Source organism: Coenobita brevimanus, chromosome 40 (assembly GCF_032717465.1).
Source record: "Coenobita brevimanus isolate Jiangsu-jjx chromosome 40, ASM3271746v2, whole genome shotgun sequence".
Classification (NCBI taxonomy): domain Eukaryota; kingdom Metazoa; phylum Arthropoda; class Malacostraca; order Decapoda; family Coenobitidae; genus Coenobita; species Coenobita brevimanus.
Window position 1 is genome coordinate 24648035 of NC_136993.1, and position 14716 is coordinate 24662750.

The 14716-nt window shown below is 41.1% G+C and overlaps 1 protein-coding gene across 1 annotated transcript; it reads right to left on the reverse strand.

Annotated features, from left to right (window-relative positions):
• Nucleotides 1-448: 448 nt before the first annotated feature.
• Nucleotides 449-1345, reverse strand: LOC145396998 (zinc finger MYM-type protein 1-like). Its single transcript, XM_080270222.1, has one exon. The coding sequence runs from the start codon at nt 1343-1345 to the stop codon at nt 449-451; it is 897 nt and encodes a 298-aa protein (XP_080126348.1).
• Between the last annotated feature and the right edge of the window lie 13371 nt (nt 1346-14716).

Genomic DNA, 14716 nt, shown 5'->3' on the forward strand with positions numbered 1-14716 from the left:
GCTCAAAAGTTAAAAAGGGGCACATGGAGCATGAATTTGAGAAAGGATGCAAAAGTATACCTGACTATAACCGGTTGAATTGTAGCAACCCATATTCATAAAGATAACATCGAATCACAACATACCACATCATTGTTCATACTCAAATTACTCATGTATAAATTAGTAGACAGAGGCCAGTAATAATAAAAATTCATATTTCTGAAATCTTAAATGTTTATTGTTTCAATCCATCCTGCATTTATTAACAGACATCATAGACATGAATGATGTATTCATAATTATTTTATAATGTTATTAATGTAACTAAATGTAACTGATTAATGAGAGAAAGAATAGAGATTAGAGGTCACTAAGGTGTGTGTGTGTGTGTGTGTGTGTGTGTGTGTGTGTGTGTGTGTGTGTGTGTGTGTGTGTTTACACATCACAGTGGCATCTTCTCTTGCAGTTACAACAGCAACTTCCTGTTGCCCATGCTCTTAAAAATATCAATGACTTCACTAAGGTTGACTGGAATATCCTTTTCAATCGCAAGTAAAAGAAGCTCCGACAACCTCTCCTCTGTGCAAAGGGTGCGAAGTTTTGTTTTCACCAGCTTCAGTTTTGAGAAAGAACGTTCCACAGTAGCTGTAGACACCGGAAGGGTGCCGTAGGTCTTCAGCAGCTCAGTCAAGTTAGGGAAAACCACATGTGCATTGTTATCTTTGACCACTGTAAGAATAGATGTCACACTGATGGGTGAGGGGCATGAGTATGATGCATGGAAGACCTTAAGTTCTGTCTGCAATTTGTCTACTTCAATGTTATAGAACTGACAGGGTTTCTTCACAGCTTGCAGTGCTTCTGTTGGAGGATTTGCTGTTTTCCAGTTCTCTGGAACTGTCAGGCTGTGGAAAGCATTTAGGATTTCCCAAGTGGAGTTATCTTCTCCTTTAAAGCGTCTCCGAAGCTCATGTGTCATTGTGTCCACAAAAACGTAATACACTTTAACCCGATAGTAGTCTTGCAAAGAAGGGAAAGTGTGATCAACAGTAGCTGTTGTGGCAGTGAACTTGTACTTAGCTGGCATTTTCCTCCTCCTAGCTTGACCAGGAATCTCAGTTGGAGGGTCCAGGCCCACTGAAGCAGCCTTCTCTGTAGCCTGTTTATACATATTATCAAACTCCTCCTCTGTTCTGCTGTGCGCCAGTCCCTGTAAAACTCCATTAACAACTTTGTATGCTGCACCCAGGTCCATGTCTTTCTGCTGCAAAGCATTAGAAGCCATCGCAGTTACCTGGAAGATTGGACAGGTGATTTCCAAACACAGGAAGAATTCAAAGTTGATGCTCTTGAGTAGAATCATTGCATAGAGTCAGGAGGGACTTGCTGTGTCATTTCCTCAAGAAACTGCATGACAGTTGGGAGGACCTTCCTCAGAGTGCAAAGGGCTGTTTCTCTGCAGGCCCACCGCGTGTCTGACAGCTTCTTTAGCTCCAGTGGACGCCGATCAGGGTACATCGTCTTCTGCATTTCAATAAACGCAGAGTGTCGTTTAGATGAGTTGGCCACAAAAGCATAAAGTTTCTCAACTAAGTTAAAGAAGCTGACAAAACAGATGTTCGACTTTGCACTTTCAACTAACACCAGATTAAGGCAGTGTGCCTAGCAGTGTACGTACAATGCCTTTGGATTTCTTTTAAGGATTCTTGACTGAAGTCCGTTAAAGCGTCCGCTCATGTTTGCAGCACCATCGTAACCTTGACCCCGGATGTTTTCCAACTTCAGATTATTTTCTTCAAGTAGAGCTATCACTAAGTTTTCAAGAGAATCTCCCCTTGTGTTATGAATGTTACACACCTGAAGAAAGCGCACATTGATTTTCATGTTATGCACATACCTAATGACAAAAGAAACCTGTTCAGTGTGTGCAGCATCTGTGGTTTCATCCATGAGAATTGAAAAGATTTTGCTCTCTTGGATTTCTTTCTGGATCACTCTTTTTACTGATATGGCCAAAGCTCTAATCATATCATTCTGACTTCTGTTGGAGAGGAGTGAGACAAGAGGTCTTTTAGCAGGTCCTTGCTTCTGTTTTACCGATTCTAAGTGCAATTTAATTATACTGTCATATTTACCAAATAACTCTACCAACTCTATGAAATTACCTCGATTTTGGCTTGACGGGTTCTCATCGTCTCCTCTGAAAGGCATGCCCTGTCTTGCCAGGTAAAGTGTGGTGGCTAGTAAACGGGACAAGATTTCTCTGTTTTTTTCTCTTTCCCTGTCTTTAGCAGCTTGTGATGCACGGTCACCCATTTCGAAAGCTGCCTCCAGTGATCTCTTTTTTGAATTGTTCCACCTCACCATACTACACATGTGTGATTCTGAGGCACTGTGATCTTTAATTCTATCAAGAGCCTTTCTCCACTGATTAACTCCTTCTGATTTCCATGTTTTCCGGCTTGTGTATTTTTCTTCACTCAAAAAAAGACGACAGCTGAAACAAAACATTGCGTCAAGACTTGGGGAGTACTCTAGCCATGTGTTGTTCTCATACCATTTCTTTTGAAATGACCGCCCTTTTTCATTTTTTGGAAAGGATGAGAGTACTGGTTGACAGGGTCCGGTACTGTTGCAAAACTGAATGAAGGAATCATCACATTTGATGTTATGTTGTTGGACATGGGCAGGATCATTTGGGTGGGTAAGTTCAAGCAGGTGTGAGAATGTTTGCCTCCCTCTGGTATCTGCCTCCTCCTGGCTTGCTGCTCCCTCTACCTCCACAGTTTGTGTAATCTGTAATTCAGGCTCTGCCTCTCTCACTCCAACATCTTTCTCCTGGATAGCTGTTTCCTCTACCTCAACATTCTGTGTGGGCTCAATAACCTCTGACACCCTTCCAGGCCTTCCTCCAGCCTCTGTCTCCTCCTGGCTCTCAGTTTCCAGCAAGCTCTCATTTCTCTGATGCACAGTGTCTTCTTCTTTCTCTTCTTTTTCTCCTTCCATTCTCTCATCTGATTCGTCATGACTCGCTCCCAGTCCATCTAGAAACAAGGTACAATCTGCTGTTACATTGTCTATCGTGAATGGTGGGATAATTATTGATTGGTATTGTTATTGAGAACAACATTGAAACTGTGTGTAGTGAGGCAGGATGGAGGGTGTAGTGAGGCAGGATGGAGGGTGCAGTGGGGCAGATGGAGGGTGTAGTGGGGCAGATGGAGGGTGTAGTGAGGCAGATGGAGGGTGTAGTAGTCTGTGACTCTGCAATGTAAATAGCTAGCTGGTACAAGTAACTGTTATTCTTACCTTTTCTTTTCTCTGTCATCCAGCTGGTAAGTGATCCACTGCCTTTCGCGGCCTCACACAGCTCCTTTTGTTTTTGTTTTAACCTCCTCTCCTTACGAGGCATCTCTCAGACTCTGCACAATGAAATGCCGCATATGCGATCGTTAAACTACAATCTGATGCATATAAAACACTGTACACACACAAACACACTGGGACAGGGAGACATTTCATCTTCAAACATTGTACTGTATAGCCACAAATTTAATCCATTCAAAATCTGCCCTTTATTACCAGAGACCGTTTAATAGTAATTCACTGCATCTTGTAAGAATACACCATCCATGCACAAACGAATACCACTGCAAATGCAAAACATACTCACCGGCGGCAGAGTCGGCAGACAAGATGTTTGTTTACCCCCTCGGATCTGCACTATCACTGTCACCCGCGGCCCTCTCCAGCAGCTTTGATTAGCAGCTAAACAGTCCCGTGACGTGTTCTGGACGCGTCACACTGTGACGCGACCAGGACACGTACGATTACGGCAGGCTAAAATGTGTGGCTGTGGTGTAACTGGTGTTCCTTGTTTTTTTTTTCTCTCTCTCTTTCAACCCAACCGGATACCAGCTAAAAGACAAACGTCAAACAACGAGAAAAAAGACAAGAAAATGGCAATGCAAAATTGCGAATCACTACAACTGAGGGCAGGGCACATTGTGGATCACGTGATCGAGGTCGACCAAGGTAGATCTAAATTATTATTTTTTTATTATTATTTTGGGCTGCACAGACGGATTTTCACACACAAAAACTCTGACAAAAGGGCACTTTGGGCATCAAGGTTCAAAGGGGCAGGGGCTCAAGCCCCCTCCGCCCCCCCCTCTGCACGTGCCTGCCTTGCTGGCTTCCAAAAGTCTTGACGGTTCAAAAAATCAGCTCCTTCTTGAGACTGTCCCTCGCTGTTGATTCGCCTAAGCCAAGTTCACGTCCAATGTTTGAGTTTCTTTTACCATGCTTATTCAACTATATAACCTTCATTTTCAGCTCCAAAATGATTCCCATATTCTTGGAATGAAGTGGTGGGCCAATACTGTACCAGATGAGCAAGAGTGGGTCTTGTACATTGCTAAAAACACCACAATATGAGAGTGCAGTGCGGGCAGACAGAGGCTGAGAGTCCTGAAACTTGACTTGAGGGATCCCGTGAAGGAGGAAAAGGGCAGGAAACCTATGAGCCATCTGGTGGTCGCTTCGGATACTACCATTTTGACGGGAACACCGTTTTTCTCTTGCTTTCAGATGACGGATTCGCATTTTAGGAACACATTTTGTATTTTAACTTTTTTTCCTGAGTCGAATTCGCATATATGTGTTTCGCATATTGAGATCCCGTATATTGCAAGACCCTCAATGTAGTAAGTCCACGTGGTTCATGGCTTCTTTGTTCGTAAGAGAATGTTTTTAAATGTGCCACTTTCAAGTGACCTTGAACCATTGTTTCCTTTAAACAAATGCTTCCTGTAGCTATATATCTTTTGTAAGAAAAAATCAGCTGTTCTCATAACAATGATCTGAATGTACAGTGAGCGCCAATTGTCGTGTCGTGAAATTTAGTGAGAACATAAGGATGCCAATAATTTGGTGTATGGATTATTTTTTTTCTTATTCATTTGTTTTCCTTCTATTCTGTTATTAAATAGAATATATTCCACAATCTGGTAGGGCTTTCATAATGTTTCCCGAATTACATTTAATCTTCTGACAAAACCGTGTCACTGCTATTGGCGCTCATTATACGGGAATATATTACATACTATTATTTTTGTATAATAGTTTCAAAAATTTTCCATTGCTACATATTATTGTCATCATCCCATCTATTATTTGCCTGTATTTTAGTGTTTTGAGGTAAAAGAAGGGAATATATATGAGAATTTGATAAATGTTATGTAAACTTTGTCTGTAGAGCACGGAAGAGTGGCTGCGCATGATAGGGATGACTGGAGAGAAATTGTGAATGAATAAATGGTGACGCAGCCCCGAGGCGACATTCTCCCGCATTTGATCTGATCAGCTGATCAGGTCAGGTGCAGGTAACGGGATGAGTCCATTATGATGTAGCAGGGGTAATCCAGCTCTACTGTCGGGCCCTGCTGCGGATGTCACTGATTGCATTGCGCTGTTGAACCTCGTGCGGTGTGGCGTGGTGAAGATCTCTGTCCCTTCTCCTCTAGGGGCTAAGATACGTATAAATGTGTATGTGTGGATGAGTAAACTGGGAGTGTGTTGTCCTGTCTCGGCTACCATCTTCTCTTTGGGGGAAGCAGCCTAGGTATATAGATAGACAGATTTTGTGCAGATTTAGTATAATGTATGGGAATGGTTCTAGGGTAAAATGCTTTATACTGTATAATATAAAGCAGCAAATGTTCGATGAAGCACACATGTAACTGTGAACAGTTAGCAGTGTACTGGATAAGTTATTTAATAATTCAAAGGAGGAAGAAAATTCTCTCATCGTAAAAGAATTTTGTGCACTGACGGTTAACACGAAACGTATATCACTCATATAGTCCAGAAGGGAAATTGTGAAATGAATTACTCATCATTATCATTTTCCTTTTACGTAAATCACTGCAGGCTAAAGCTTTCTCCGTTGTCAGGTAAGTATGGAGTGATTTTATTTACTCTTCTCCCTTTTCAAGTAATATTTCTTACCAGCATAGATTGATGACGTTCATTCCTGTAACCTCTAACCATCCAGAAAAGTTGCTGTGCTATAACGCAGTTCAAAGATCTTAAAAATAATCGGGAACTATACTGAATTTGGATAGACGCCTGATTAATGCTCGTATTATGTATCCATTTGTAAAAAGAACGATGCTTCCTGTGTCTTACTGACATGCGACCAAGTAGGATCGGCTCAGACATGTCATATATGATGTTCATCATCCTCAGTATGACATTTAATGGATCCTGGAATATGACGGATGAGAGCTGGGTTCACAGATTACTCGGTGCGTTACCGTAACCCATCAGCGCCCAGTGTCCTCAGTATAGAACGGAACTGGGCATTTTCAAAATCTAATAAAGAAGGGAACCCCGAGGTAGAGGCCTATGAGCTTCCCGACTATGAGCCGACAGGCGGAGGGCGGTACGCTTAGCACCCTTCCAGCAAAATCCCTCGCACTGGAAATCTGGGGGCCAATGGGTTAAACAAAGGAGACAGGTGGATTGGAACGATATCTATCTGTCTTTACCTCAATTTCAGTACGTATATATGCATATACCACACACACACACACACATATATATATATATATATATATATATATATATATATATATAGATATATATATATATGTGTGTGTGTGTGTGTGTGTATGTGTGTGTGTGTGTATGTATGTGTGTGTGTGTGTGTATGTATATTCCATAAACATTAACCTTTATCCTTAATTACGATATGAGTAGGGTACGGGGCCACAAAACCTTGGCTATAATTGTTGCCATCGATCAGTAAAGACAACGAGTAAAACTATTGTATTACTTATGAAGCTACTGCGTTGCCAGTGTTTATCAAATTAAAATTATAATGTGTTGCATGAACAGTGGGCTAAAGATATTTCAGGTTTTCGAGGGGTATCATGACCTCAAATGGAGAAAATCTTAACATTATCAAAAATTCAGTGGTGGGAAAGCCACTACATCGTGCCTATTCAACTGGCGGCCTGCGGTCCAAATCCGGCTCTTGAGTGGTTTTTGCTTGGCCCTTTGACCGACTCAGAAGAATGAAAATAAACAAAGTAACCAACATAAAGCAGACAGTTTTGCCTTTTTCTTTTTATTCATGTATTTAGCAAAAACTGTAAACGCAAATAATATACGATTTTTTTTTTTTTGTTTCTTATTATGAATACGTGTTAGATAGAGGGAAATGTAGGGGTAAAATAATGTATGGCCCTTTGTTAATCAGTTTCATAATTCGGGCCTACTCTTAGCGTAGTTGAATAGCCCTGCAGTACGTCAATATGGCCGGTGTTGTTGAGCCGTATTCTCGTTCACTTTCCTTAGTGTTTTACCTAGCATATTAGAGCTTAGTCTAATGTTTCCCTACATATGATCCTTATCTTCTTACTATTCGACACTGTTTACAAGAGAAAGATTCAGTTTCACACAAATATGTGAATCTGCAATGTGGAAAGTAAATCAATGAAGAAAACGTGTTACGAAGCCTCTTAGGGCAACGAGAGTAGTCCTTATTCTCTTTTGGAAATGCGAAGAAATCTAGTCAATGAGATTGTCCCTCACTATATTAGGTGGTTGTGATTCGTGATGAAAGGGATCTGCTAACACCATTATGGAGCAGCAAGCTGTGTCGAGTCTACCTCTTCCTGCTCCTCGGTCCACAACATCTGCTGTCTTTCGCTGATCAACACCTCAAGGCCTGGGATTACTATGGCAAGTAAGTGGACGTAACTTGATTAACCTGTACAGTACCTCTGATTAACATTTTGAGCCAAAGCTACTACTATCTCTCCCCCATGCTTCAGCATTTCACCACACACTCCATCAATTCCTGAGGCTTTCCCCAATTTAACTTTCTTCATTGCTTCCACAACTTCTGTGCTACTGATTTCTTCCTGTCTTCTCACCTCCCTCCTTCTCCCAGACATTCCCCAGCCACTTATACTCGCATTACTTCCATCCTGTATGTTCAACAATTCCTTAAAGTGTTCTCTCCATCTGCTCACTTTTTCTCCCTTCTCCACTGGTAATCTACCATTTTTATCTTCCACTCCCCTGCTAACCTCACTTCCACCCTGTCTTACTCTTTTCACCTCTTTCCAGAACATTTTCTTACAGTCCCTCCACTTTACACTCAAATTCCTTCCAAATTCCTCATCCACTCTCTTCTTACTCTCTCTTACTAATCTTTTCACCTCTCTCTTTCTTTCTGCATATAACTCTTTCTTCTGCCTCTCAACTTCTTCCACGCCCCTATTTCTCATCCATTCATTGCATGCTTCCTTCTTTTGTGCCACAGCCTGTCTCACCTCTTCAGTCCACCACGCTGTTCCTTGCACCCCCCTCCATCTCTTCCTCCCACACACCACATCACATGCTGCACATATTTCTTCTTTAAATATCCTGCACACACCTTCCACGTCCCCCATCTCCTCCAAATCATATTTGCCCAATCGTTCCTCCACTTCTCTCTTATACTCTGTCTTTTTCTCATCCTCTTGTAACCTTTCCACTCTCCTTGCAACTACTTCCTCTCGTCTTTCCCTTCTTTTATTCCTCCATCTTACTTGGATCCTAATGCTGGCCACCACCAAGTAGTGGTCAGAAAGTCCACTCCCCCAACCTCTATAAGCTCTTGCATCCATTACACATCTTCGCATCCTTTCATCCACACACACATAATCATTGCCTTCCTTTCATTCAGTTCACCACTCACCCTTCTCATCACTTGTCATGTATAACTGAGGATCATTTTATGCTTGAAGAGGGTATTGGCTATCACCAACCCCCTCCCAGCACAAATGTCCACTAATGCACTGCCATTCTCATCTATCTCAGCAGGCACACCCCATTCACCAACTATTCCATCCACCTTCACATTCCCTACTTTACCATTCATATCACTGATCAAAAACACTCTCTTATTCCTTCCAAACTTTTCCATGCACACTTCCACATTTGTCTAGAACTCTTCTATCATTCTGCTAGCACGATCTTGCGTTGGCACATACACGCACACAATCGCCCACATTTGTATTCCAACTTTCAACTTGACCCACACAATCCTTGACGCAACTGATCCATACTGTCTTATGCTCTTCTTCCATCTTTTACTCACAACTATATATAAATATATATATATATATATATATATATATATATATATATATATATATATATATTTATATATATATATATATATATATATATATATATATATATATATATATATATATATATATATTGTTACATAGCCTATGATTTCATCATCCTTTGTGTAATTCTAACGTACAGTATGCTGCATGTTTGATCACGAGCGTGTTCTACCTCACTCCCCCCCTCCTCCCTTATAGTAGAGTAAGTCGTTCTTTCTGTTGTTCAGAACAGGATTGTCAATTCTTTGTCCCCATGGCTTCATTTGCGCGTCCTTCTTGCAAGTTGTATCAAGCTCTGCCGACCCCTAAATAATGAGCTCAGTCTCTGCATTATTGTCACTTAGATCTACTCCTCATTTTGTTCACATCTCTGTCCTCCCCTGTACAGTTGTTATTATTGTGAGTGCTCAGGAAGTCTCCAACCATCTAGCAGCTGTGTAATTTGAGTATAACTGTTATTGCATTTTTTCTTGTACTGTGTAGCATAGGGTGTTAGTTCTTGGGCCTAGTAAGGGTTTTCGTGATTCATTTGTTCTTATGTCAGTCATCATTAATAATATTTTGTATCTGTAATAATATATGTTGCATTCACTGAGTATTATCTAGTATTGTCATTTTATCAGGGCTGACTTAGATAAATTTACTCTTACTAATTTCGTGTTAATAGAGGCTATTGTAGTTAACCATATATTTAACCTGTCCATTACATTATCCTTATGAATCCTGAATGTTTTGTTGTTAGTTTGAGCATTAAACTTTAACTTGTAATTTTACCTAACTCTTTTGTTTTGAACCTGGAACTTTACCGAACAGTAGTGATTTTTAGTATTCTCACTTAAAGTGTAGATTATCTTTCTCTGTTCCGTAACATAAATTTGGCGACCTCTTATCAGGATATTCAGGATATTATCATAAGGATATTGCTTGATATTTTGTGACTGTGATTTATTCATGATGTCTACTATTACTACACTTGATGAAGCCAAAGATTTTTTTGTCAAATGTGCAAACAATGTGTGATGTAGAAAACAGAACAAAGAATGAACTTAAGCTTGTTGCTCAACAATTGGGAATTGCTGTTCGCTCTCATCATTCTAAAGATCAAATTGTTGACATGATTAATGAAAGCTTGTTTAATGTAACTCCTCCAAATGAGCAAACGCAGATTGAATTAGCTAAGTTACAGCTAGCCCTGCAGGAGGCTCGTGTTAAGGAGGCTGAATTTCAGGCAAAAGCTAAGGAGGCTGAGTTTCAGGCACAAGTTGAAATTGCTAGGATTCAGGCAGACCATGAGTATCGCTTGAAACAAGGTGGAACTGGATCATCTAGCTCTGATGATTTTGATGTGGCTAAAAATGTTAAACTTGTCCCTCCTTTTAATGAAACTGTTTTAACAAAGTATTTTCAGTTGTTTGAGAGGGTAGCTACAGGTTTTAATTGGCCCAAAAAGTATTGGCCAGTACTCCTTCAAACTGTTCTCACCGGTAAAGCTCAAGTAACTTATGCATCTATGCCTCAGGATCAATGTGATACTTATGATGTCGTTAAGAGCTTGATTCTTAGGCCTATGAGCTTGTTCCTGAAGCCTATAGGGTAAAATTTAGGACAAATTATAAGCAAGATAAGCAATCCCATGTTGAGTATGCAAAAAGCAAAGAAGATCTTTTAGAGCAGTGGTTAAATTCTAAGAATGTGGATTCTGATTTTGACAAATTTAAGCAGATGATTTTGCTGGAGGACTTCAAAAGGTGTATTAGTAAAGATGTAAGCCTATATCTTGATGAGAAAAGAATAGATAATTTGTCTGATGCTGCAGTTTTAGCTGATGAATATGTTCTCACTCACAAAAGATATTCTAGAGAAAAAAGGAAAGCTGAGAGTAAGTACGTTGCCTCTACTCAGAGTACAGGTAACAAGAAAAAGAATAAAGATGATGTTTCTCAGGAAGTAAATACCAGCTTCACCTCTAGGTTTCAGAAAAGTTAATGTACTTATTGTAGTAAGCTTGGTCATACTACGGAGAAATGTTTCAGGAGACAGCGTGATGTGAACAAAAAGGAGTCTTTAAATATTCAGTCAATTGGTCTAGTGTCCACTCTTGAGAGTTCCCAGAATTCTTTAACTGAGTTAACTGAACCTGCTTTGAGGGGTAAATTAAATCCTCATGATGAAGCTCCTCTTTTGAGCAGTAACGTGGGTGACACTCTCAAGAGTTCATGTGCTAATTTCCTGTCTGATGGTTTTCTCAGTCCTCTGGACAGTAATCACAGGAAGTCAGTTAAAATATATCGTGATACAGGTGCTTGCCAATCCCTTATGCTGACCAGTGTTCTAGGCTCTAATGTTAATTCCTCTGATGAAACTGTAATCTTACAAGGTGTAGGGAATAATTACTTCTCTGTCCCTCTGTGCAGAGTGAATTTAGAGTCTGGTTTTGTTAATGGTTCCGTTATGGTTGGGTTGGTTGAGACACTCCCAATGTCAGGTGTAACTTTCTTACTTGGAAATGATATTGGTGGAACTCACGTGTGTCCAGCTCCTCAGTTGTCTAGTGAGTCAGTGGCTGCGACCCAGAATTGTAATGTCCCTGATGTGTTCCCTGCATGTGCTGTCACTAGGGCTAAGTCTAAAGTTACTGGTGATTTAGAGGATAATGATGATGATGATGATGTTATCCTAGCTGACACTTTTCTTGCTAATTTGGACCACTCACCAGATGAGGCAGTACCCCGTAGTGTTGATAATTTGTCTCCTCAAGAGTTGGTTGAGTTGCAGGTTGCTGACCCTGAGTTGAAAGGTCTTGCTAACTCTGCTTGCAGTGAGGAAGAGTCAGTTAGTGCTTCTACTTGTTATTATATAAAGTCAGGAGTACTTATGAGGAAGTGGAGACCCCCAACAGCATCAGCCGACTGTGAATGGGAGGTTGTACATCAAGTTGTCATCCCTCGTGTTCGTAGGCAGGATATCATTAGAGTGGCTCATGATTGCAGTTTGGCAGGACACCTTGGAGTTAGGAAGACTGTGGCCCGCATTTTGAAACACTTCTACTGGCCAGGTATCTTCAGGGATGTTTCCTGGTATTGTAAGTCTTGTCACACCTATCAAGTTGTGGGGAAGTTTAATCAGACCGAAAAGGTTGCACCTCTAGTTCCCATTCCTCCTTTTGAGGCGCCTTGCACCCGTGTGTTGGTGGATATTGTGGGCCCTCTTCCTAAGACTTCTTCAGGATTTTCTTATGTGTTGACCCTGATTGATATGGCTACTCGTTATCCTGAAGCCATTCCACTTAGAAATATCTCAGCAAAGAACCTGGTTAAGGAAATGCTACGATTCTTCACAAAGTTTGGTCTGCCCAAGGAGGTACAGTCAGACCGGGGAAGTAATTTCATGTCAAATGTTTTCAAGCAGTCTCTGAAAGAGTTTGGCATCACCCAGATCACGTCTTCAGCTTACCATCCCCAGACAAAGGAGCGTTGGAGAGATATCATCAAACACTCAAATCGATGCTCAAGAAATACTGTTTGGAACATCAGAAATACTGGAATAAAGGTCTTCCATTCGTTGTATTTGCCGTATGAGAATCTCCAAATGAATCACTGGGCTTCTCACCTTTTGAACTACTGTTTGGCCATGAAGTAAGAGGACCCCTTAAGCTACTCAAGGAATGCTGGCTGTCGGAGGAAGATGACGTCAACCTGCTGGAGTATGTGATGAAGTTCAAAGAACGGCTGTCCACTGCTTTACAGCTGGCGAGAGAGCATTTAGGAGCGGCTCAGGAGAAGATGAAGACTTGGTATGATAAGAAGTCCAGGTTACGCCACTTTCAGCCAGGAGATCAGGTTTTGATTCTGCTATCGGTGCATGGCCTCTTCAAGCCAAGTTTAGTGGTCCTTATTTTGTGGAGAAGAAACTCAGTGATGTCAACTATGTCATCGCCACACCAGATCGTAGAACGAACAAGCAACTTTGCCACATCAACATGCTAAAGTTATATCACAGGCGGGACGAAAATAATCCAGTTTGCACTATAGCTGTTCCACCCGAGTCTGCAAGTGAAGCTCTCCCATGCAGCATGAGCCTGAGTGATAGTTTGGGGAAGAATCCTGATATCATGAATGATCTCCAGACTAAGCTTTCTCATCTACCTCCCGAGGAAAGGCAGGAGTTTTCGGCATTACTGCAGGAGTACCCGCAAGTGTTCCGTGCTACTCCCGGAAGAACCACTGTGTTGATGCATGATGTCGATGTTGGAGACGCAAAGCCAATTAAACTGCCTTCTTACCATGTGAACCCAGTGCAAGTTCCTCTCATCGAGAAGGAGCTTGGCTACCTCTTGGACCACAAGATGATTGAGCCCTGCCAGAGCGAGTTGAGTTCTCCTGTCACTCTGGTCCCTAAGCCAGGTGGGTCACAGCGGCTTTGCATCGACTACAGACGTGTTAATCAGATAACCAAAACAGACACCCACTCCCTCGCGTGGAAGATTGCATAGACAAGATCAGAAAGGCTAGGTACATAAGTAAGTTTGATTTGTTAAAGGGATACTGGCAAGTACCTATGACTGAACGTGCTAGGGAGATCTCATGTTTTGTAACACTAGGAAAGACTTTTGCATGTTCTGTAATGCCATATGGTATGAAGAATGCACCAGCCACATTTCAGAAGCTCATGAATGTTGTAACAGAGGGTTTGGCAGGGTGTGTTGTTTATATTGATGATGTATTAATCTTCAGTGACAACTGGAAAGATCACCTATGCCATGTCAGTAAATTTCTTGAGCGTTTGGTTCAGGCTAATCTTGTAGCTAATATATCAAAGTGTGAGTTTGGTCAAGCTAAAGTTCAGTACCTTGGGTACGTAATTGGTGATGGACATGTTGCACCAGCAGCAGCTAAGATTCAGGTTATAAGTGATCTTCCCAGACCTAAAAGTAGGAAAGAGCTACAAAGATTTTTGGGAATGGTAGGTTATTACAGGAGATTTGTTCTTAACTTTTCAATTCTTGTATCATCGCTTACAGACCTACTGAAAAAGGGAGTTAAATTTGTTTGGACCGATAACTGTGAATCCTCTTTCAGCAAACTTAAAGCTATCCTATTAAGTCAGCCAGTGCTCGCTACTCTAAATTTTGCTAAACCTTTTAAGATGGCTGTTGATGCAAGTGATACAGGAGCTGGGGCTGTTTTGCTGCAAGAGGATGATCAGGGTATTGAACACCCTGTATCTTACGAGTATTACAGTAAGAAGTTCACTCCACCTCAAAAGACTACTCAACTATTGAGAAAGAGCTTTTGGCCTTGATTTTGGGTTTACAGCATTTTTCATTTTATTTGTGTTCTGGTTTTGACCCCATAGTCATTTTTACCGATCATAACCCACTGAAATTCCTTAGCAAGTTTAAAGATAAAAATCAGAGATTGACAAGATGGAGTCTACTTCTTCAGGAGTATTCATTAGACATACAGCATGTCAAGGGGAAAGAAAATGTTATTGCAGATTGCTTATCTAGACTTTAGACAGATTGTTTTAGAGTAATAAGAAAT

What these genes read in the sequence shown, in the direction of transcription:
- LOC145396998 (XM_080270222.1), bottom strand. Translation starts at nt 1,345, where the DNA reads ATGATTCTACTCAAGAGCATCAACTTTGAATTCTTCCTGTGTTTGGAA.